The sequence below is a fragment of the Vanacampus margaritifer genome, chromosome 1 (genome assembly GCF_051991255.1).
Source record: "Vanacampus margaritifer isolate UIUO_Vmar chromosome 1, RoL_Vmar_1.0, whole genome shotgun sequence".
NCBI classification, from domain to species: domain Eukaryota; kingdom Metazoa; phylum Chordata; class Actinopteri; order Syngnathiformes; family Syngnathidae; genus Vanacampus; species Vanacampus margaritifer.
Genome location: NC_135432.1, coordinates 4496648 through 4520269, shown reverse-complemented (window position 1 = coordinate 4520269; position 23622 = coordinate 4496648). Strand labels below are relative to the sequence as shown.

Below are 23622 nucleotides of genomic sequence, written 5' to 3'. Positions count from 1 at the left end.
TCTTTGAGTGTGGAGTGGAATCTTGTACAAGCCATTTAGGCTTCATTCCCTCCTTTCACTGTTTTTAAATTGTGCTAAATAAATAAACAAACCAAACCAAGAATAGTTTATAATGCATTTACCGAGTCATCCCCAAACGACAGGTTTCCTCAGAAACACAGACCACAGTAACGGAGAAAGAGGTGCTCGCTCAACTTCTCCAAGAAAAACATCAACTTCAAGTAGACCAAGAGGACAGAATAAAAAACCTCACCAAACTGCTTGTCACGAGCAACAACCTGACTCGTGTACAAAAGGTAACTAGCGGTCAAAATGTTACAGTATTTAAATTCAGATTTTTTTTCCTCCCCCTCCCTTAACAACCTCTGTGATTCTTGTTTCAAAGGTGCCCAAACGCAGAGTTACATGGGGAGGGAAAATGTTACGCTTGGCCCACTCTTCTGCAAGTGAAGATGGACCATCAGCCCGGAACATTGCTGACTCTTTCAGTCTGAAGAGGAAAGCCGATTTCTCTTGTGTGATGGAGCTGGGTGAAGGTAAGCACAATAACAGACACATTCAAGTTAGTCCCGTTTCTCATTACATGTTAATACTGTAGTACTGCAAGGCTTTTTTTCCTTCTTTTTTTCCTGTGGTAAAGCATGCCTCTGGCAATCAGAGGAAACGAAGAAACATAGTTAAATTAATAACTTTTGTTTTTAATAGAAGATGAAGACTTTTGTGGTAGCTGGGAGATTCCTGATGAGACATCAGAAGACTCAAGCGAAAATCAAGAATTTTCTATCCGTAGCTTTGGAAACAGGTAATGGTGCAATCATAATCAATACTGAATTATTGTAATGCGTTTTTTAAATTTTATTCTTTTTTTTTTTTTTTGTTCCTGTATATAGATGGTTACATAAGTATTATTATTATAATAAGTATTTAGTTTGCAGTGTATGCATTCATGTCTCTTAGGTCAGCTGAAAGAATATCAGAACTGGAACTCCAACTTGAAACAGTAGGCCAGCAAAAACAGCAAGCCTTGGATCAAATTCTGGCAATGGAGGAGAAGGCAGCAGAAGTTGACCTCAGGCTCAAAAGTGAAGCTCAGCAAAAAGCTGAAGCCATGGAGAAAATAGAGACGCTGGAGCTGTCTATGGCGGAACTGAAAAGACAACTTGAAGAAAAAAACGACAATCAGTCGAAATCTGACCAACAGGTGTGTCAAACGGAATTTTGTTTACATGGTCTCTTGCACACCGTTTTGGTTTCATTTTAAACTCACTTATTTATTTTTTTGTAGCTGGAAATAGATCTTGCAGAGATTGTCCAGCGTTTTGAGATTCTGGCCACAGAGAAGGTAACTTTCTTGAATTGCAAAAGGAAACATTATATTGATTTAGTATAGCAAATAGTGGACGTGTGATATACAATGAATGGAGTTGACATTTTAGGGAACTAATAATTAGTGGTCAAATTCCCTGCATGATAGCAGGAGCTTTATTTAAGACACATCTATAATGTGAACCTAGGTAAAAAGACAATTATCGTATTATATGTACCGTAGACCTCGGCTAAAACTGTATAACCACTTGCACAGCATATAAATGTATGCACACTAAATTGATATCCAATACAAGAGCTGTATCGAATAATCTGCCTTTACATTGGTGATATGGCCCTAAAATTATTGTGCCACCTTGCATATAGAAAATCTTTTCTTTCTTTTTTTTCTCCGCTTCTGGGATTCCAACGGTGCTTTTAACTATTTTTACCGGTATTAACTTCCATCAACTTACACACAAATGTTACAAAACATTATTATTTCCTACAGATAATTTTAAATGATGGCATATCTCTGGTCAAAGCTTTCAAGCATGTTGATGAATGACTGCTTTTGCCACATTAAGTAAGCACCGTTTCTTTTTGCAAGGTTCAGCATGATTTCTTCTTTTCATTTTCAAGGATTTCTGACATTTTCTTTCGTATCAGAATCGCAAAATGTGTCTGACTGAATGCTGTTCATGATTGTTAAAAATGTCAGTAATCGGTTTGATTAGTTTGTGAAACGGTCGCTGCATGGAAAAGTTTAACCTGCTCTAAACAATCATGCTAGCAAAATGACATGCACGCCAGCTAATTATGATTTAAAGGAAACATTAACTGTGGAGGTCTCGTTGTTGAATGCCTTTCCAGGATATGATGGAATCTGAGCGGGACTATCTCAAGCAGGATTTGGGTGTTGCTATGGAGAAGACCCAAATACTGGCAAAGGAGAACGCTGCTCTTGCACAGGAGGTGAAGGAAAGGGTGGAGCTGGAGGAGTTCGTATCTCTTGAGGAAAAGTTCAGAAACACTAATGAGGTAATTAAGAAAATGTATTTAAATCAAAAAGAATTGTTCTATTGAATTTTGATTACAGGCGACATTGTCAGAACTATCTGTTCAGCGACCAACTAAAATACCCTGCAGTTTGCAATGCGTTTTTTTTATTTTATTTTTTTACAGGCACTATTTTCAAAAGATTGCAATAAGCGGATAATTTTTAAAGCTTTGACTATCAATGTGCCAAGATTCTGTTTTTGTATAAGCAAATGAGCTACACAAAATTATTTTATTTTTTTTCATGTTTTCATTTTTTTTTTTTTTCCAGTGTTGTCATTGTCAAACCCAAAATATTTCTTCCTAAAGCAAAAACAAAGGAATGGACTGCTTTGTTCAAATACTTGTAGAGGTCAATGTATTGGTTTATAATTTTTTTTTTTTCATAAAATGTTAATATTTCCCTGATGTTTGATCTCACAGATCGAGATGCAAAATAAAATTAGCTCGTTGGAGAAAGCGGTTGACTCCCGTGAACTCCAGTACTTGGAACTTGAGGTGAGGTGACACATAATTTCAGTAACAATATGCAATACTTAAACTGTTCAAATTAATTTAAAAAAATGTTTGTGTGTGGCTTCATTTTTTTCAAGTTTTTAAAGTCCGGATTTGCCTCAATACATCCATTAAAAAAAATCTAATGTGTAGTTTTTTTTTGTTTTTAGAAATATTTGGAAAATCTCTCTGAAGAGCTGAAGAAGAAAACCAAAATTGCTGATGACCTTCAGGATATGGTACATATGGAGTATTTGTTATACACACTATTGACCCTTATTATTTTGAATTAATGTAATTCACCATTGCTGGTGTGTATGTGTTCCACATTCCTGCACAATTATTTTATTTTTGTACTCTATACCCAATTAAAAATTAGTATGTGCAAGAAGTCATTTAAAGGCTCTTTGTTTTTTTAACTCCTTTGTAGATGTGTGCAGTTGAGCTCTTAACCCCCCCCCCCCCCTTTTTTTTTTTTTTTCAGTGTGGTAAGGACTTGGCTGAAGAAGTGTCAAAGCTTCGCCTTTCTCTAGATGATGCTGAGGTCCTTGGAAGAGAGACAAAGAAAGAATGGGCTGTCCTCCGCAGTGAAAACATTGCCCTGGAAGAGTTGAAGGTAACAAATTAGAGAAAATATATCAACTTCTGTCACATCAAAACATTTGGATTTGTCATCAGAAGATTCATGTGAGAAAAAAGTCATCATTTATGAGCTGGTTCCACCAGCCCTTTCATAAATATTTGCACAGTGGACTGCCCATATTAAAGGTGGATAAGGACAAGGCCGGCCCGCGAATAGCAAATTCCGGTGTTAATTGATTTTTACAAATACATTAAAGAAAAATGTTTTTATTAACTCCTGGAATAAACCGCCAGTAAGCATTTTTCACGAAGCTCATTTTGTTGCCGTCATTATTTTCAGACGACCCTGTCACTCAGCCATGAGAAGATGGAAGCGGAAGTCGACACCCTGCGCTTGCAACTTGAGGCTGAAAAATGCAAATTCAGGAAAATGCAGGCAGATCTCCAGAAAGAGCTCAATGTTGTGTTTAGTGAGAACATGAAGCTAATGTCTCTTCTTGATGGCAAAGTCCCCAGAAGTACGTTTTCCAATATGTCGTAATCCAACTGCCCAGCTTGACAGCAATGGATTTTGAGTGATGGCAAGTCATGAAATTCTTTTTCCGTACACAGATATAATGGATAGTGTGGAACTTGAGAGAACAGTGACCAACCTGAAAACGGAGCTATCGGCATCTCAAGAAGCTGAGGGGATCCTGAGAGCTCAGCTGGAGGAACTGAGGTCACTTCAGGCCCCCCCGTATGAAGTGAACAACCTGGAGGAGCAGGTTTGTTTATGGTGTAAAACTTCAAACTCAAAATGCCATCTTTTGGGGGGGGGCAGGGGAGAACATTTTCCAAGCCTCTAATTTTCACAATATGTATGACCATTTATACTGCTAGATTCCACAAGAAATAGCTTTAAAGTACAAGTAGACCTACAGATTTTCTCAAAATGAGCTGTCCAAGAAAAGTGTAACTTTAAACATAATTGATTCAATTATTAAATGTTGATTTATTTATTTATTACAAAAATAGATTTTCTGAGACATAGAATGTACTGTAGGCTAATGTCTATACAGGAACTTAAAGATATGGGGATAAGAAAAATGTTGTCTTAATGTCTTGTGTTCAGATTTCTGCTGAAGAGATGGAGAAGCAAGAATCAGTGGTTGCGATGCTTACTGCGGAGAGAGACCAGCTCCGGATGGATCTGCAAGAAAATATAGATATGGTCAGCTCTACTAAACCTCTTAACTCTTTGACTGCCAAAAACGTTTAATAACGTTTAGTAAAATCCAAGTGAGTGCCGCCAAAAACGTTAAAAGACGTTAACTATGTTTTTTTAATGGAAACGGGAGGAAAGCCTTGGCCAGCTGTGTTCAAAGTATCAAGCAGATAGAGTTAGTACAATGACTATTTATGGGCACTAGATGGCAGCGATGACTCTCTTTGGACAAGATCGGGTAGGAGTCAGTAGTAGATGACGTGAGGCGGAGCTAGAGTGTTGAGGGGAGAATGGCTGAGGAAGCGAAAATGGCGACCGGTTGCAAGCAGCTCACGCTTGAGCATTTTTTCAAAGATGAAAAGCAACGACCAGTGCTAAAGAGCACATTGATGATGGTGACGCCGATGTTGGCAGCGTTGACGCGGCGGCTTCGATCACGTCGTAAAGCCTCACCGGCTAGCGATGCTAACGCCGGAAAACGTGGTGCACAACCGAGCACTTCTGCACAGGCGGACGTACCCTGAGTCCAATGCATATTCATCGGAAGAGTGGGTACAGTCTGATCATGGAGAAGACACTGGTTCTGGACAACAATGCCACCATGAATGGAGTGGATAAGATGGATCAGAACATCTCTTACCACCCATTCAAGCGGAAAACATTGAAATTGGCACAAAAAATGTGTTGCCAATCTATTTCAAATATGCATGTGCACTGTTTGTGGCATCATTCATCATGGGAAAAAAAAGGTGTCAGATTCACTAGAGTACATAAAAATAATATCGTTTCACAAAAAGCTTGATTTCTACGTATTTTGGTCCGAAACAGAGCATTTGGGTGAAACTAACCTATTTTCTATTGTTGATTACTGAAAAACGGAATAAGGTAGAAACAAACTTTTTTTTCTGATGAAAGATGAGAGTTCAATCTTTCATTTGGTAGTATCTGTGTTTCCATAGTCCAAACACAGCATTTCCTGTGGACCTTGAAAGATCAGTCAAAATGCTTAAATCAGCTGGCACCCACATGTTCTCTTTTCTGAAAATGCTTGGCAGTCAAAGAGTTAATTTCTGTCCTAGCATCGTTTTTGTGTGTTTTTTTTTTTTTTTCATTTCCGTGTCCAAGGCCATAGCCTCATAATTCATTCCATATGTAATTGTCATCAAAACAGACAATTGAGAATCAGGAGGAGCTCAGGACTGCACTTGCGAGAATAGGTACTCTGAAACAACAGCTCAAAGAGTTGGAAGATTCTCGAACATCCAATTTAGGGAAGTCTTTTGATGACATGACTGCAGAGCTTGAGACGCTTCAAATACAAGTATGTTTTCAAAACGTAAAAAAAAAAAGTTGATTTTTTTTGTGTGTTTTTTACTCAGTTATGCATATTTGTTGTACAGTCAGTTGTGAGCTCAGCTTAGTCTGTCTGATTTATTTTCCCCACAGTCATGTTTGTTTTCCCTTTTCAGAAAGAGCAACTTCAGGCTACTCTACAAGAGGTCAGTGACCATAACAAGAAACTAGAGGCAGAGCAGCAGCAATTTATTGATAAGGTGAGTCGAGGCTTTGCTTTTTCATGTTGTCAAAACACATTGCAGATGATGAAACGATTTTGGCATAGACTGCAAATATTTCTATCTATATTATATGTAGCTAAATTGGGATACCTGGTCATTTTTGTCAAATAGGCTGCAGAGAATCAAAGTCTTCTACAGTCTCTCCAATCTCAGCTTCAAGAGCAAGTTCAGAGAAATGATGACATTGAAAGAAATGGTCTAGAGAGACAAGCTCAGCTGGAACATCAAGTTTGTTATTTAGTTATTTATTTGAACGGAACATGTCGTGAATAATTCACTTAATCTCCTTGTTTCCTCATTTTTAGGTTGAAGAGTCTCAAAATCTTCTACAATCCCTTCAAGATGAGTTTGAAGAGCTGAAGCAGAGTAATTGTAATCTTGTCAAGGTTACTGAGGAGGAGTGCGATTTAAAGCAAAGTGTAAGTAATGACAGTTGTCATACTGACATTTTTCCCCATACGATTTGTCCATCCGACATGTCTTTGTTGTCAGTGCCTATAAAAGTACCTCTTTTTGGGCCCTTTTATGCTGCTATTTTTGTCCTTTTTTTATTTATTTATGTTTTTTATATTTGAGTAAATAAGAACAGCGCTTACTTTTATTCAACTCCATCTATTAAATTTTTAAACAAACTATAAAATATTTGGTAAATTAAGAACGTGTATCATGATCACTGGTGAGCTATTTTTAGAACAGACCATCATTATTTGTACAAACTGGCACCTACCCTAGTAAGGCCAATGCGTGTCTCTCATTCTTCCATGCTATGGTACAATAGCAAATACATTACGAACCATCGTCCGTATCACCGTGTTTACCATCTGCAGGTCCTGCATCACCCGTTTGTAAACGACACGTGAGGCATTTTTATTTTTAAACTGTTCGGAGGTGTAGACACTCACACAGCACACAAATTATGCGGAAATATCCGGTCAGTGTCGCTGCTCCACTCCGTATTGGGAATTTCATAGGGATCCAAACCATTTATAACTTTCGTTTTTGCAAGGTAATTGGTCCCGGCCTTCGCGGTCCATTTTGTCTTTGGAAGAACTCACACGATTATTGTATTTTAACATGTTATTCACTCGAAAATGGCGGCGATGACGTCGGCTGACGTAGTGCACAGGCCCTATGGGGAGATGCCACAAACTTCCATGAGTCACACCCCCACGCTGTTTCCGGTTACTGTTGCAACATATAGGCCGTGTCCCAATACTCGCACATCCACCCTTGTGCCCCGCAATTGCGCGTTCCCGTTGATGGGTGTGAGCGCGTAGACTGTCTCAGTTTTCCGAAGCACTCTACAGACGCCCTCGGAGAACTGAGATACCCTGCACAGTCGCACCCATTAATGGGAACCCGCAAATTGAGGCGCACTAGGGTGGCAGTGTGAGTATTGGGACGCGACCTATTACGTCGCAACAGTAACTGGAAACCGCGTAGGCGTGTGACTTATGGAAGTCCCGCCTCCTCCGTGGCATATGTCCTCCCATTCACCTATCCGCGGGTGGGCGTGCAACGTATCACCACGTTAAAAGTCAGAGAACTACGTATATATTTTTTAGGACCCATGGTAGGGCTGAACGATATATCTACAAGTCCACTGTTTGTTCATGTTGAAAATGTGGATCATTTTCAGAAGACGGAGTGCCAGGCTGAGCTTATGATGGCTCAAGAAAAGATCGGACTTCTACAGGAAGAGGTCAACCTGTTTGTGAATGAAAACAGATATGCTGGCGAATCTAAAAATCAGGCATGGAGTATTTTCTTTGTTAAATATACTGAAGTTCTTGACACATTTTATACTGATATTTTATCATATTTACTCTGCATACAGTTATTTTCTTTAAACCAAAGTCTCACATCCTCACAGATCCAGAAGCTGGCTGAGGAGCTCGAGTGTGTGACCGCGGAGCGAGACAACACTCAATCTGAGATGGAGAAGCTGGTGTGTCAAGTGACGTCTCTCAGTGAAGAGCGAGATCAGCTGCATGACCAACTTGAGGTACTGCGGCAGGAGACGAGCCAGCTAAGAGCAGAACTGGAGCTGATGGCAGGAACACATCGTCTTGAGGTTTGTTTGACACAATTCTACTTGTGGAAAATTGAGTTCAGCCTTAAACTTTTGGTGTTTTGTAAAAAAAATTCTGAAGATCAGCATGGTGCACCGATCACAATTTTCCAATCTTTTAAAAAGTTTGAGCTGCCAATCCTGATTTTTCCGATCTCGATTGATTTTTTTTTTTTTTTCATAACAAGCAGCATACACCTTCAGAGTTCCAATCTTATTCTATTGAAAAATATTGACCAATATCTGTGAAATAATACAAACTGGTTGTTTTAACTGCAAATTAAGTAGTTCTCTGAAATAAAAACGAAAAGCCTATTAGTCATCTCAGCAAAAGAGGACAGTGGCTGACTTTTTTAGACCTCTGAGGAGGGAGATGAGATCAGTGGAAAAGATCGGTTTATATTTAAGGACCGATCTCCCAAAACAAAGGAAATCGGGGCCGATAAATCGACCGACTGATCGATCGATGCACCCCTATTTTGGTCTTGTCAACCCCAAATAATTTCCAGAATAGGCACGTGGACTTAAGTCTTGCTAAGTTTATTAGTCACTAATACAAGACATCGATTCCATGTTGTCACTTGTAAACACTTCTCACGGCTGGCACCACCGAGTCACGTGACTGAATCCTGCCCGCTGATTTGCAGAATCAAGACTTATCACTTCCTCCTCTTCCGTCTCTGCACGCTGATTCGCCAAATGAACTTTCATCACTTCCTCCTACTTTTCAGCCAATAAGTTGAAGTTTAGAGATAGTATTAAAACTCGATAATGTCCAATTGGACATTGTGAAAAGACGAGTTGAATATCGATGACGATGATTACCGCCCACCCCTACTAATGGGTATTAAGTTGTTTTTTTATTGCCTTTTAAATGTCTTCATATTAACTCAAAGAAACCTGTAAGGGACCCTGATCTGTAAACTCCTTGTTTCCTCTTTTAGGTCAAAGAGTCTCAAAATCTTCTACAGTCCCTTCAAGATGAGATTGAAGAGCTAAAGCAGAATAATTGTAATCTTGTCCAAGTCTGTGAGAAGCAGTTTGATTTAAAGGAAAGTGTAAGTAATGAGAGTTGTCATGTTGACTTATTTTTGTTTCTGTTAAGTGTCGTCGGTGCTCATAAAATACCCCTCCTTTTAAACAGATAAAGATTTTGAGTGCCGAGCTTGAAACTGTAAAAGCAGAGCGGGATGCCCTATGTTTGAACAAGGAGGCTGGACATCAGGCTTTCACGGAAGAGAATCACAAGTTGCTATCCAGAGTGAAGTTTCTCAGTGAAGAGACGGATCAACTCCTTGAGACGGTGGAGGAACTGAGAAAGGACAATATTCAACTCAGAACAGAAGTGGAGGAAAATGAGGACATGGTGAGATACTTTGCATATCTTAAAGGCTTGGTTGTAAACTTGATCGATTGTATGCATACCGTGCAACCGGTTAAGTCATCCTGAGGCGAAGTTGGGTACACGACGGGTCAATTTGTGGTCTTAATAGAAGTGCACTGTATTTGTTCATGTTGAAAATGTGGATCATTTTCAGAAGACGGAGTGCCAGGCTGAGCTTATGATGGCTCAAGAAAAGATCGGACTTCTACAGGAAGAGGTCAACCTGTTGATGAATGAAAACAGATATGCTGGCGAATCTAAAAATCAGGCAGGAAGTATTTTCTTTGTTAAATATACTGAAGTTCTTGATACATTTTATACTGATATTTTATCATATTTACTGTGCATACAGTTGTAGTTACTTCCTTTAAATGAAAGTCTCACATCCTCACAGAGGCTGGCTGAGGAGCTCGAGTGTGTGACTGCGGAGCGAGACAACACTCAATCTGAGATGGAGAAGCTGGTGTGTCAAGTGACGTCTCTCGGTGAAGAGCGAGATCAGCTGCATGACCAACTTGAGGTACTGCGGCAGGAGACGAGCCAGCTAAGAGCAGAACTGGAGCTGATGGCAGGAACACATCGTCTTGAGGTTTGTTTGACACAATTCTACTTACTAAGTAGTTCTCTGAAATAAAAATGAAAAGCCTATTAGTCATCTCAGCAAAAGAGGACAGTGGCTGACTTTTTTAGACCTCTGAGGAGGGAGATGAAAACTAAGGAAATCGGCCGGCTGATCGATCGGTGAACCCCTAGTTATTTTGGTCTTGTCAACCCCAAATTATTTCCAGGCTTGGGAGGTGGACTTCAGTCTTGCTAAGTTTATTAGTCACTAATACGAGACTTTGATTCCGTGTTGTCACTTGTAAACACTTCTCCCGTCTTCCTCACGGCTGGCGCCACCGAGTCACGTGACTGAAGTCTGCCCGCTGATTTGCAGAACGAAGACATATTACTTCCTCCTCTTCCGTCCGTCTCTGCACGTTGATTCGCCAAATGAACTTTCATCACTTCCTCCTACTTTTCAGCCAATCAATTGAGCCGCGTCCCCCATTTAGAGATAGTATTAAAACTCGATAATGTCCAATTGGACATCGTGAAAGCCAAGTTGAATATCGATAACGATGATTATCGCCCACCCCTACTAATGGGCATTACGTTTTTTAGTTGGTTTTTTTATTGCCTTTTAAATGTCTTCAATTTAACTTGAAGAAATCTGTAAACTCCTTGTTTCCTCTTTTAGGTCAAAGAGTCTCAAAATATTCTACAGTCCCTTCAAGATGAGATTGAAGAGCTGAAGCAGAATAATTGTAATCTTGTCCAAGTCAGTGAGAAGGAGTTTGATTTAAAGGAAAGCGTAAGTAATGAGTTGTCATACTGACTTATTTTTATATTTGAAAAGAGGTCGACCTGTTGAGGAATGAAAACGCGAGTAAAACTCAAGAACTTCAAAATCAGGCATTTATTATCATCTTTGTTAATATGGACCTATGGCTTTATTTCTAAATATACTTCCGCTCTCTATTTTATACTGATATTTTATGGTGTTTACTGTGTAAATAGTCGTAAACATTTCATTGAAACCAAAATCTCACAGATCCAGGCGCTGACTGAGGAGCTCGAGTGTGTGACCGCGGAGCGAGACAACACTCAATCTGAGATGGAAAAGCTGGTGTGTCAAGTGACGTCTCTCAGTGAGGAGCGAGATCAGCTGCATGACCAACTTGAGGTACTGCGGCAGGAGACGAGCCAGCTTAGAGCACAACTGGAGCTGATGGCAGAAACGCATAGTCTTGAGGTTTGTTTGTTTGACACAATTCTACTTGTGGAAAATTTTGCTCAGTCTATAACCTTCAGTGCTTTTAGTAGTTTTCCTGAAGCTCAGCCTGTATGTTCGGGCTGCACGATATTGGAAATATGTGAACAATTTTTCACTAGCCCTAATTCGCGGGGCACATCATAGTACTTCCTAACCATGGCAAATGCTATTTTAAATGCAGACAAAATATGTGCTTCCATCCATGCAAAGAAATGACAATTCAAGGATGGCACAAGACTAATTGACTATTAAAGAGCTACGTTATTGTTGATCTCTGCAATGTAAGAGAACACGATTGAGCCGAATCGGTTAAGTTTGCAGCTTGAAAACTGGAGGCCAACATTCAGCGTGAGTTGGGTCCATTCATCGGCTTTTTAAGACTTTGTCACAGACGCCAAAGAACAAGGCGTGCCGATTTTGATCAGAACATGCAACAATGCATATTTCTTCTTCGTCTTCTAAATACTAATGCTCAAACTTGGCCTTAACAAACAAATATTGTGAATGAGGATTTCTTACAAATGCTTATTGATTGCCTTTTTAGTTACAGCAACTAAAGGAGCAGCTGAAAACATTCAAGGAAAATGAAACGGTGGCTCAAGCTGAGGCCGTCGCATCACAGCAGGTTTGTTATTAACTCCGTTTTTTTCACTTTTAGTTCTGTTCTTTACATATCCGCCAGGTTTAAAGCCACACTCTTTCCCATGAAAAGTAAGTAAATGTTTGTTATTGTTCTGTACAGAAGACAGTAAAACTGGCTGATCTTTAGTAGTTTGGGTCAACAACTGGAGCAAAACAAAACTATTATTGGACTGAAACATTTGAAGGGCATATTGGAATTGACTTAATTTTTCTTTTCTTTTCTTTTTTTTTTTTGCATAGTGTTTACATAAGGTTGACTTACCTCCACCAGCAAACCTTAGATGATTCTAAACTTAATTTAACAAGCATAAGACAAAGGTTGCACATTTTATTTCAATTGTCTTATGGGTGCTATGAATGAGATGTTTTTTGAAATAGTTGGGTTAATAAAAACTAAAATGTATGTATGCCCAAATTGGCACAAAGTATACTCAGTAGTTTAGACCACTGGTTTTCCTCATCATAAAACTGTTCATTGACACTCAAGGTTTCTTCCTCCTGTTCTCGTTGGCCTTTTCAGTTGCTGGTCGAACCAAACGCAAGCATCTCTGTAGCCAATGAGAAGCTTCGAAGTTGCGACTGGGACTTGATGGTTTCCGGGGTGACGGCGTCATCAAGGCTGCATGACTTGACTTTGCGTCTTCAGGTAAAATGCATCGTGTTGCATTCGCACGGCGTGTCTGGATGTGTTGATATGATTTCTCTTCGCTTTCACATCACAAGGATTGCGCAACCTTCAGTACTTTTCTCATACGCCTCAAATGATCCCGTTTACAGGAATTGTTTGGAAGATTCCAGCAATTTATCGACAAAGCCAGCCAGCCTCACGCCGCGTTCCAACGTGGCGCCCTGGTGGTGGAATGTTTCCTGAACGACGACGACTACGGCTCCTTTCCTCAAGACACGCGGAAAGCTCACAACGTCGTCTGTGAGCTGGGACTCAAGAATTTGAGGACTCTCCAGAATATTCATGTAAATAATCACACTGTACATTCTTTCCATTGATTTCCTTGAAGTCCTTTCTTGACATACAAAATTCTCTTGCTTTGCTTTCCCAGAATTCCGTTGTAGGGAAGGCTAAACTATACAAGAAGTTTTTTCAGGAGTTGGTCAGAATTGATGTGTGCGTCTTTAAGGAGTGGTGCTCGCAGGATGTTTTGAGATGCAGAGCTTCCTCTCCCAAAGATGTGCACTGTCGCACAGATCAGGAACACAGACTTGATGAACTGCTAAAAAAAAGACAGTTGTATGTGCAGGTGAGCTGACCCCAACTCATTTTTATTCCTGTAAATCTGTACAGCAATCCTCTGCGCAATCGCTAATTCACCTACAGTATGACTTTACCTGTTTGAATATTTTAGGGCACCTATTCCGTTATTCGCTGAAAAACTCATATTCTTTGTTTATGTTTGGGCCAAAGCAAAAAAAAGTATTGCATTGGGCTCTTGTTTGCGTAAAAAAAAAAAAAAAATTATAGACTTTTTATTTATTTATTTATTTAATAAGCTATATGCCACAGAGGAGGCGGAACTTCCGGGTTTTCACCCATCCACTTTGTTTCTGTTTCTGGTTTGCGCCGTGTGGGCCGCGTCCCAGGACTTGCGCTTCCGCCTTTGAGGCTGCGAGTGTGTAGTGTCTGTCTCAGTGTCCGAAATATTTCAGATAGCCGAGACGCCCTCCCGCCGATGAGCGGGGACCGTGCGGGTGGGGGGGTGCTGATGTGTAAAAGTCGAACGTCCGTGGCATCTACCCCTTTAGTGAGTGGAGGCGGGGCGTGGGGTAAACCATTATTCGCTAAAAATCCTACCCGTTTGCATTTTGGTGCTAGTTCTGAGTTGCCCTAAAATGCTGCAAAAAGATGCCAAAGATGAATTAGAAATTGTTTTGTTACAGTATACAGTATGTGTGGTCTATTTAGTATAGACAACTCAACATTTTGGTGATGGTGGGTACTGGGTATTAATTTCTGGCGGTTTTTCTATCATGCTGGGCTTGGGATTGACTGCACTGTATGATCTTTGCTGCTTTTAAAATGGACGAACATGCTTTTGGTTTGGTTTTACAGAAAATGGGCGACTTTTTGGAGAACCTTGGGGCAGGCTTGCATTCTTACCGTAGTGAAGTTTCTGCTGAGGTCAGAGAAAGGTCGAGGTTCTTCAAGCAGGTGCAGGATGAGCACGACAGGCCACCATTAGTTGTCAGCAGGCTGCACCGCATCTTTAGTGCTGAGATTGACAGAAGATCTGCAATGATGCAAAGCAGAGAGAGGATTTTGCAGGTATGTTGTCTGTACTCATTACTTTTTTTTTCTTTTTTACTCAACTTGGTCAACAATTTTGCCTTTTTCCTATTTGCTAAGTAGGAAGAAATAGCCAGTCTTTAATATAACGCTCCTTTTAAACAGATGGAAACAATTAAATATTTAAATGCTGTTTTGTTGAACTTGAGGAGAAAGTAACTGCATATGACCTTGGATGTTGCGATATTGCTTGTGCAGTGTTTCCATCATTTGTTTCAATGCCCTTTTCACCACTCACAAAGTTGTTTTAAAGGAACTACAAATTTGCAGAACATTTGTTGAGCTGGCGAGAAAACTTCAGAATGTGTTAAAGTCTGACTGGGATCATGTGTAGGACCATCAAGATGAAGTTCTTTGATATTATAAAGTTATGTGATTCAGTTTGGTTGGACAATGAAAAATGTTCGGTTGTGATATTCTGATCATTTCTTCCAGATCCTAAAACTGTAACATTTAAGTACAAGTAAAAAAAATTTTTTAAAAAAAAATTAAATTAGTTGGACTTTTGATGTAATTTGGCCATTTGAACTTCAGGTTAGTGTTATCATAAAGGTGCCACTAAAAAAAACTGTCGAAAGTGTCCTGAAAAACGACAAAGGAAAATTGCTGTACTCAAAGCAGCCGCAGAAATTTTTGGTCAAACCAAACAATAGGCAAAATTCACCAATATTAGTGTGTTTTTTTTTTTGTTTTTTTTGAAGGTTGTTAGTAAATCAAATGACAGTATGTTACAAGTTTTAGTCCAACCGCAGCTTTTTTTATGTTCCCCGAGGAGACGCCCATTGCACTTAGGCACAAAAGACCCCGTAGAGCAAAAGAGAATTGATGGAAACGTGCGAAATAAAATGTGACTTTGGATCTGATCAAATTGCCTTTGCATACACAAGCTCATCGTTTCTCTGAACCGCCTGCAGGGCATATTTGATGAGCGCAATGTTCGGTGCGAGGAATTGCAGCAGCTGAATGCGCAGGCTCAGTTCCAGTTGGAAGAAGAAAAAAGCAAGTGTGCCGATCTGCAACAGAAGCTGGGGGAAGCTCCAGCCAGGTCAGAGCTGACTGTCCTCTGTAACAACCAACAACTACTCCGTCAATCTGAGGAGAAAGTAAAAGTAAGTATCATCGATTTAGGTTCATGGCTATCAACAAATTATGCTCGACATTTATATTGCAACTTTTTGAGTTCACTCGGTGACCAAAAGGAAATTGCAATTGCTCCTAATATTACACGCAAGTAAATTCTGTGAAAATAATAGACAAATGCATCTATTGAGAATGACAGCCAATTATCTTACTTTTGTAATGCCCAGATACCAAACATCCCCTACGGTACGGTAGTATCATATAATTATGATCAGGCTTTCTCGACAGTTATTCATGATAGCAGCCACCTTGCACAATTAGGCATGACTTCAAATTCAGTTCTGAAGATAGAAGTGTGAGCAAAAGTATCGCTTTTGTCCTTTAGGGCTAATTAGTATTAGCAAAGTAGTGACATGTTTTTATTTTTTACCAGGTTTTGTGGCTGAAGAATAAGATGTTGGAAGAGGCCCAGCGAAAAGGGAGCAGCTACAAGATGGCCGATCAGCAACATGAGGCGCAACTTCGGGCCCAAGTTGAAGAGCAAAAGCACAATATCAAAACCCTGAAGAACCAACTGCAAGAGTCTGAGGTTGGTTTCAACTTAACCTCTCTTGGGGCTTAGCAATATGGCCCAGGGGGAAAAAGAAAAGAATTGTATGTTTTTAATTGACATATTAAACCCAACAAACATTAATTTAAAGAAAAGATCCTGTGTTCATACGTTTACTGATTTTTCATAGCTAGTGCCTAAATTCCTTATGCCACAATTAAGTAGTAACTCTTGTAAACCACCCCTCAGCATTACATTTGGATAGAACAGAATGAACAATGTAGAATTTTTTATTTTAAAAACCCACTATTCATTTCAATAATCAAAAAATGTTCTATCACATCAATGTACTTTTTTTTTCCCCATAGGTCTAGTAATCGCTAATTGTATTACATACTGTAAGTCACGCCGCACCTTACAGGAGGCTCACATCCCGAAGGACGGAGACAAACTTGCGTACGCAAACGGCTTGCGTAGCGTGTTCTCTCTGAGGCACCTTAGTGCGTTGAGTCTAAAATTCAGAAACTTCAATTTTAGGTCTTAAATATCTCAAAAGCACCCATATTTTCATCCCAAATATATTTTACCCAAGTCTTAAAATTCTTATATCCGCTCTGTCCATTCTGAGAACTTTCTGTAGAAAAAAAAAAAAGTGCCCCGTTGCGTTTTTACTGTCTGGTGCTGAAAAACGTCAACACCAAAAGCGAAAGGAGGCATTTGAGGGGATGCGTTTTTTTTTTTTGTAGTCAATGTAATTCGGGCAGGCGGGTAGTTCGTAGCGGTTAGCATAGCATCTAGTTTGTTTCATTCGGATCCCGGCAGATAAAAGCCTACGATCGCTGCAAATAGATTTACGCAAAAAAAATATATAAAGTTGGAAACTTTGGACGTGAAGGCCCTTGAGTTGCACACGAAAGCCAGAAAGCGCCAGCTTGCTATGACTTGAACTTGGTCTAAAAAAAATTCTCATAATCATCTAAAAGGGTCTAAAATTTAACTTTCCTGCAAGAACCCTGTTTAAAATGTTGTTGCATTCTATTAGTTCACCACTAGGTGGCAACAATTTCTACATACTACCTTTTTTTTTTAAGTTTAAAATAAACATGAACATTTTTAGTAAGTCAGTGTCCCATCACTAGTGAGCTATTTATAGAACAGACCCGTGGGCTATGTATAGTAAAAAGTAGTAACATGTTCTCTTTATCGGGCGTTGTGGCTAAAGAATAAGAAGCTAGAAGAGGCCCAGCAAGAAAGCAACAGCTACAAGATGGTTCTCCAGCAACTTGAGACACAACTTCTGGAAAGTCGGGCCCAACTTGAAGAGCAAAAGAACGATATCAAAATCCTGAAGGGCCGACTGCAAGAGTCTGAGGTTGGTTTCAGTGTCATTACTTGAAAGCTATGAGGGCACATAATTCAGGATGACCTCATACACTACTGAAACGCTCTTGTTAGATCACTGGTATGATCTCACACACTTCTGATTTTCACACCAACAACTGCAATTATCACACGCAACTCAAAAGCTCTTCCACATCCTACTGAATTTTCTTCCCTCACACACTGCACTTTTTTTTTTTCTTCACTCGTACACAAAAAATGGTCTCAAATGCCACTTTTTTTGGTGTGTTTATTTTTTTTAAATAAATTATTTTTTGGTCATATTCACAACTGGAACCCACACGTACTTTAATGCGACACTGTTATTTACGCACCGCTTTCCTGATTTAGAAACGTGAATCGCCTTCAGCTGCTGATCTGCAGAAAGCCCAAGCTCGATTGTACATGAAGGAAATGGAGCTGAGCGTTGCTTATGATAAGCATCAACAAGAGTAAGGACCTGCCACAACAGTACCGGTACCATCGTCTCCCTGTTCTTCACCTTGTGCACCAAATGTTTGCCTGTCAGGATCCAGAGGATGACCACCGTTCTGCATGCGAAGGAAGCGTCAGTCAGGACACTGAAGGAATCTTTAAGGACATTGCAGCAGCAAGGAGAGATCTCGTGTAAGGCAGTGGCTCGCCGTACTTTTTACCACAGAAAAATACTGACCACCATTAAAATGCAACAGTAGGCCCAGATGTTCTTTAAAAATGAGGCTTATCATTGGAAGCCACCGGTAACATTATACACTGTGCTTAAATATAAAAAATAAAATGAATGAATTGATTAAAATGTATATCGCACATAAGCGTTAAAAAAAAATGGTGGAAAACTGAGTTATAAAAGATATATATATATATATAATCTGTACTTGAAAAACATGCTCTGCTGGATAAAAAAAACAAACATTTGTCAAGTACAAAAAAGAGCAATTGTATTATTTTTATTTATTTATTTTATTTTATTTTTTGAAGTTTTTTTTCATCGATTAACCAAACAATCGTGGGGGGGGGGGGGCAGGCCATATAGAGCGAGAGTTTGGCCAGCTGTTTGTTTCAGCAGGGTAACAAGATGGCGTCCATATGTCATGTGACCAGCTGTTTACCAATCACGCTGTAGCCAAAGTCTCTTTATACGGCTCTGGGAAGGACTATCTTTTTCCTGATTACTGTTTAATAAATTATTTGCCATTGTTTAGTGATTAGAAAAATTTCACTTGAGAGGGATAATGCATATTGAGTTATTAGTTCATCATTGTTTTGCAAATAACAGTGTTCCCTCGTTTATCACGGGTGTTGCGTTCCAAAAAATACCCGCGATAATGGAAATCCGCATTAATTTTGCACAAATTTTATTTTCCCGTTATATTTGTTTTTTAATTTTGGTATGATTTTTAGTTTATTATAAATGCTTTTTCATTCATCATGCGTTTTATGTTACACCCACTGTAGCACTTTGAGGTTTGATATCAAACGTAAAGTGCTTTACAAATAAAATTTATTAATATTATTATATGTTCTTTTTTCATTTACATTAATTTTTTTTCCATTAAAAGCATTTTTTTTTTTCTCATTATAAAGCACAATATATATATATATATATATATTCGTTTTGTTCATACTATATTTTTTTTCATTTATTATTTATGTTTTAAGGCTGTAAAACACCTCACAACACACTTTATACATGCACTTTTCTCCCGTAGGCGTTAACATTTTCTCACATGCTGTATCTTTTATTTAAATGGCGGACAGCGGCGGCGACGTCCATGCATACACTGTTAAAAAAACAACCAAAAAGTTAAAAAAAAAAAAAAAAGCAATGTGAAAGATGAACCCGTGAGAAAGGAGGGAACACTGTATTGGAAAATGTCAATGTTATTTTGATGATACAAAGTTTCTTGAATGTTTCTTTAGTCTTGCAGGGCGAAGAGCTTCATGAGCGATTGGTGAACCCGCGAGGTTTGAACAAGCACAGCGCAGTGCTGCAAAAGAGCGCACTGGAGGAGGAAGTCAAACGGCTACAAACTCAAATCGCGCAGCTTGAAAAGTAAGACGAGCACGCAGCGTAAGTAAGTGTGGATTTCCTCTTGACGTGTTCCGTTTCGCCCCCCAGCGTGATTTCCAGCCTGCAGGCTGACGTCAGCAAATGGAAGAACAGAGCCATCAAGCTCAAGTCAAAGGCCAAAGAGAACGTCCAGTCGGCGCTGCCGTGCACGCCCACCAAACATGGACTTCCCGTCTGCCCCGACTTCTTCCCTCAGTCCCCAAAGAAGTCCGCATTTGCGCCCCTAAAAGTCAAGGACTCCCCCAAGACGACGCTGTTGGATTCGCCAAGAGTCCCACTGCTTGACTCTCCCAAAAGCAAATTTTTTGACAAAGCTGCAAATGACGACATCCTCTCCAGAACCTTTCCCAGGTTGTTCTTCGATAATTCCAGTCTCGGAATCAGTGCAGGTAAACAAATCCCACCTTGGAAGTGCCGTTTATTTGCAATTCTGCCATGATGAGGATGTTGTTTGTCTTTGTTAGATGTTTCCGGTGTTCCCGATGGGGAATCTGCGGACACAAGTAACTAGCCAATCACATTTTGGGTGCTAACTAACATCTCGTCACCGCCAGGGTTATTATAGTTTGGGAATTTTTCATTTTCGTTAGTTTTTATTTCGTTTTCAAGGTGATTCTGTTCATTTGTATTATTTTGTTATTTCATAAATGCTTAGTTTTAGTTAGTTTAAGTATCAGTTTTAGTTTAAAAAAAAAAAGTGCATTACTTGTGCGCAATATTTAAAAAAAAAAAAAACAACAACATTGGAGCAAACGTCATCTGAAGGTGCTTTTCTATTGGCTGCTGCTCGATGACGTCACTTTTGTGTAACACACTTTCAAATGTCCTTATTCCGGTTAATATCAAAATAAATCTACTTAAAATCACATTTCAAATCATCTCCAAAGGCGTATGCATTAAATTTATTACCAAAGACTAAAACAAAGGACATTTTTGCTATAATTATAGTTGGTTAGTTTTGTAAACATAAAATGTAGTTTCAGTTTTAGTTTTTAAAAAGCATCTTCGTATTTATTTTATTTCGTTAACGAAATAGTTTTTTGAATTTTAGGTTTAACTTTGTTCACCACCCTAAAAATAATTGCCCCGCCCCAAAAATCACAAAAAGTTTAACCAAATATTGATTATACAGGATATACACAAAAAAAGGGAACTTTTTAACAATCCAATAAAACCAAGAGTGAGAAACAATGTTGAAATTTTCCTTTTTATTTTTCTTTTCATTTTTTTTTTTATTTTTATTTTTTTTATTCTTCCTACACGAATCCACCGGAATCTGCTGTTGAGATTCCTCATTGACCGCTGCAACATCTCAGCTGGGATTGCAGGGATTCCGTCATTGTTTGATTGTTAAATGGCATGTTTTAAGGTTTCAATTATTATGAATAACACATTTTTCTTCCATCACTTTTGGTTTTATTGGCTTGTTAAAAAGTTCCCATTTTTTTGTGTCACCCTGCATTTTTAAGAAGTTGATTTCAGGGGTAAAATTCATGATGCTATGTTGTTGCAGATTTTAGCAGACAGAAGTGGCTCCCATTATAATGTGGATGTTTTAAGGCAAAAATATTTTGGGTCAAAATACGACTAAGGCAATTTGTAAGATGTTTGACGATTGACATTTGTTTGCACTGACACGACGACCTGCAGCCACATGCACATCCTCCCTTTTTGGCGAATTCATATTTCTCAACGTGCGTCGCATCACTACCTTGGGCCAATCTTTAACTGATTATACAACATGTTATAATGTTGGAGCATAACTTTACCAACACTGGTGGGTTGTTTTGCACGTGATGAATGAAAAATCAAGACTCCTTTTCTGTTTGGACGACACTTGCTTTAAAACAAGTGTCAAACAATTGATCAGATGATGTGAAACAAATGCACGGGGAGGTGTTTTCAGCACAATTTCTTGGGCTCAGCAAGTAAAGGGGCAGAAAAAATGTCAAGTGGTGTTATTTCCACAGGTACTTTTATTAATGACTATCAACCCCCCCCGCCCCCCTTATTTTGCAGATGCCAATTCGGCTGGATGCCAATCTCAGCCACTGGATGGGCCAGAAACGTGTATCACACAGTGAATATAGTTCTTAGCTCATACACCATTCATTGTTCAGCATTCTTAATTGTTCATTGTTTTAAATCCATTTTATTAGAATTCAATAAAAGCAAACACTTTAATTATTGGCAGTGTCATTCAGTGATTTATTTTTGATTCCACATGAGAAACTGAAAATATTTTGAGCATTTAAAAAAAAAAAAGTATCTATTTCTTTTACTGAGAGCATTTTGTGTCCTGTGCTGTCATTAAGAGAGGGACATGGAAGTAATATATTTTTTAGGTGCAGTTAACAAAAATGCTGTTTCTGGTGTTTGTAAAAAAAAAAATATAGAAAAAAAGGGGGGTGAGGAACTAAGTGTGTGTAAAGTATTTAGCCGTTAGCAGTTGTTTACTCAAGCAACACACTAAATGCACTCTCCAAAAAAATGACCACTATAGCATTCATTTTTTGCTAAGTGTTTACCCAAAGCACGTTCACTATGTCTGTCCGCGCGTGCGTTTATTGAGGGGCCCAGACACGCGTGTTTTTCCAGGTTTAACTACCATTGTGGGGACCAACTTGAAATTGTGGTGACATTTCTTGGTTTTAGAGTTTAAGTTTGAATCGGGTTATGGTTGAGGTTAGGTTAAGAAATGGGGGTAGGTAATCATTTTGTATGGTTAGGGGAAGGGGCTAGGAAATGAATCATGTCAATGAGTGTGTGTGTGCGCACCAGATGATTTTCCCACATACTACATTGCATTCCAAACTATTATTATGCATGTATGGTTTAAGTTTAATAAGCAGTTTTTATTTGATGTTATTTGTCCTGTCTATTTATTTTTGCCGTATAGAAAATACGTGAATGAAATTGATTTTAGATTAAACCGTTTACATGTTAAAAGAAAAAAAAAGTACATTATCAATTAGACTTGTTTTTGTTTGGAATGTTGCCATAAGTATTCCATTGCAGTGTCACCGTCCAACCAACAGGGAGCACACTTACCCCAGTTGCAGAATTGTCTAAAAAAAAGTATTTGCTCTTTATCTTGCCCTTAATTAGGCCGGCTATGCCATATATTCTTTAGTTGTGGCTACTGGCACTCATTTGCGATTCGCTGGAATTCCAAAGCTTTTGGGGTGAATTTGTAATTGATAAACATCACACGTTCTGAATTTCTTTGAATCATGGCATTTTGTTGCCGATTTTCTTGATCTTTTGGCGGACTTCATTTCATCCGACAGGTTTCTATTTCGGTGTTTGCTTACTGAGCGGATCTAGAACTAATCAAGCTCGGGTGTGTCTTTGGTAATTAATTTTTTGGGGATGATTTTAAATGTGATTTTAAGAATGAAGCACATTTCTGAAAAATGTCATTAGCCACAGTAAGTTCATTAGGTGTCAAAATCGTTTTTCACACGGGGCCAGGGTTTATACGAGTAGTTTTCACCATCATTTTATGTTTACTTGGGCTAGCTTTGTCTGATACTTGCGTTGAAATTTATTTATTTTTTAAACCTCTTTTGGAAGATTTTTTTTTTCTTCATGTTATTCTGCCCTTCAGAAGTTCACCGTTTGAGTTTGTGCAACCTTAGAGCGCCCTCCAGGGGTTGCTTTGTTCATTGTTGTGGTGAGAAGAGAGAATTCCAATGTGGCAGCACGCAACGCCGACTCGTTTGTGTTACGCGAACTGTTGGATCCTGTTAAGTTGTTGCTTTGGACAAGAATTGTCCGTAAGTACATGTGATGTTAAGAAAATAACACTGTGTATTCATTTTAGTTAATTTAGGACAGTATTAGAGATAAGAGACTGTTGTGCAATGTAACTAGCTATTAGCATGAGTGTGTGTCGTGTACAGTTAGCTAATACACATTGTTTGTTTTTTTTAGTTTTACGACGACCTAAAGAGGGTAATAGTCAGAGGCCATTGTTCAAATAAACAGCCCAAAAGGAAAACAAAGTCTGGTTATTTGGAACGTCGTTAACTCGTTGTCTAGCTGGTGAAATCTCGGAGCGAGCAAAGCATACATGTCACTGTATTTGTTAGGAGTTTGTTT

General features: G+C 39.0%; 1 protein-coding gene across 3 annotated transcripts in view; it reads left to right on the top strand.

Annotated features, from left to right (window-relative positions):
• The window catches only part of cenpe (centromere protein E), a 28370-nt gene extending 6665 nt beyond the window's left edge, over nt 1–21705 (top strand). The window contains exons 13-50 of one of the 3 annotated variants that reach the window (XM_077577753.1): nt 144–296; nt 386–536; nt 706–802; nt 958–1201; nt 1286–1342; nt 2179–2346; nt 2788–2862; nt 3030–3098; nt 3344–3475; nt 3782–3959; nt 4054–4208; nt 4556–4654; nt 5820–5969; nt 6118–6201; nt 6337–6453; nt 6531–6644; nt 7865–7978; nt 8099–8299; nt 9241–9354; nt 9441–9662; nt 9835–9948; nt 10075–10269; nt 10921–11034; nt 11275–11475; nt 12041–12121; nt 12659–12784; nt 12916–13110; nt 13197–13394; nt 14204–14416; nt 15352–15546; nt 15951–16106; nt 17290–17439; nt 17799–17899; nt 17977–18074; nt 19368–19500; nt 19567–19907; nt 19983–20021; nt 21538–21705. In XM_077577753.1, coding sequence (XP_077433879.1) covers nt 144–296; nt 386–536; nt 706–802; nt 958–1201; nt 1286–1342; nt 2179–2346; nt 2788–2862; nt 3030–3098; nt 3344–3475; nt 3782–3959; nt 4054–4208; nt 4556–4654; nt 5820–5969; nt 6118–6201; nt 6337–6453; nt 6531–6644; nt 7865–7978; nt 8099–8299; nt 9241–9354; nt 9441–9662; nt 9835–9948; nt 10075–10269; nt 10921–11034; nt 11275–11475; nt 12041–12121; nt 12659–12784; nt 12916–13110; nt 13197–13394; nt 14204–14416; nt 15352–15546; nt 15951–16106; nt 17290–17439; nt 17799–17899; nt 17977–18074; nt 19368–19500; nt 19567–19907; nt 19983–20021; nt 21538–21602 — 5409 coding nt within the window. In that variant the 3' untranslated portion in view covers nt 21603–21705. The remainder of the gene's footprint in view (nt 1–143; nt 297–385; nt 537–705; nt 803–957; nt 1202–1285; nt 1343–2178; nt 2347–2787; nt 2863–3029; nt 3099–3343; nt 3476–3781; nt 3960–4053; nt 4209–4555; nt 4655–5819; nt 5970–6117; nt 6202–6336; nt 6454–6530; nt 6645–7864; nt 7979–8098; nt 8300–9240; nt 9355–9440; nt 9663–9834; nt 9949–10074; nt 10270–10920; nt 11035–11274; nt 11476–12040; nt 12122–12658; nt 12785–12915; nt 13111–13196; nt 13395–14203; nt 14417–15351; nt 15547–15950; nt 16107–17289; nt 17440–17798; nt 17900–17976; nt 18075–19367; nt 19501–19566; nt 19908–19982; nt 20022–21537) is intronic. The other 2 variants (XM_077577757.1, XM_077577763.1) reach the window with 2 other exon arrangements.
• Nucleotides 21706–23622: the final 1917 nt, after the last annotated feature.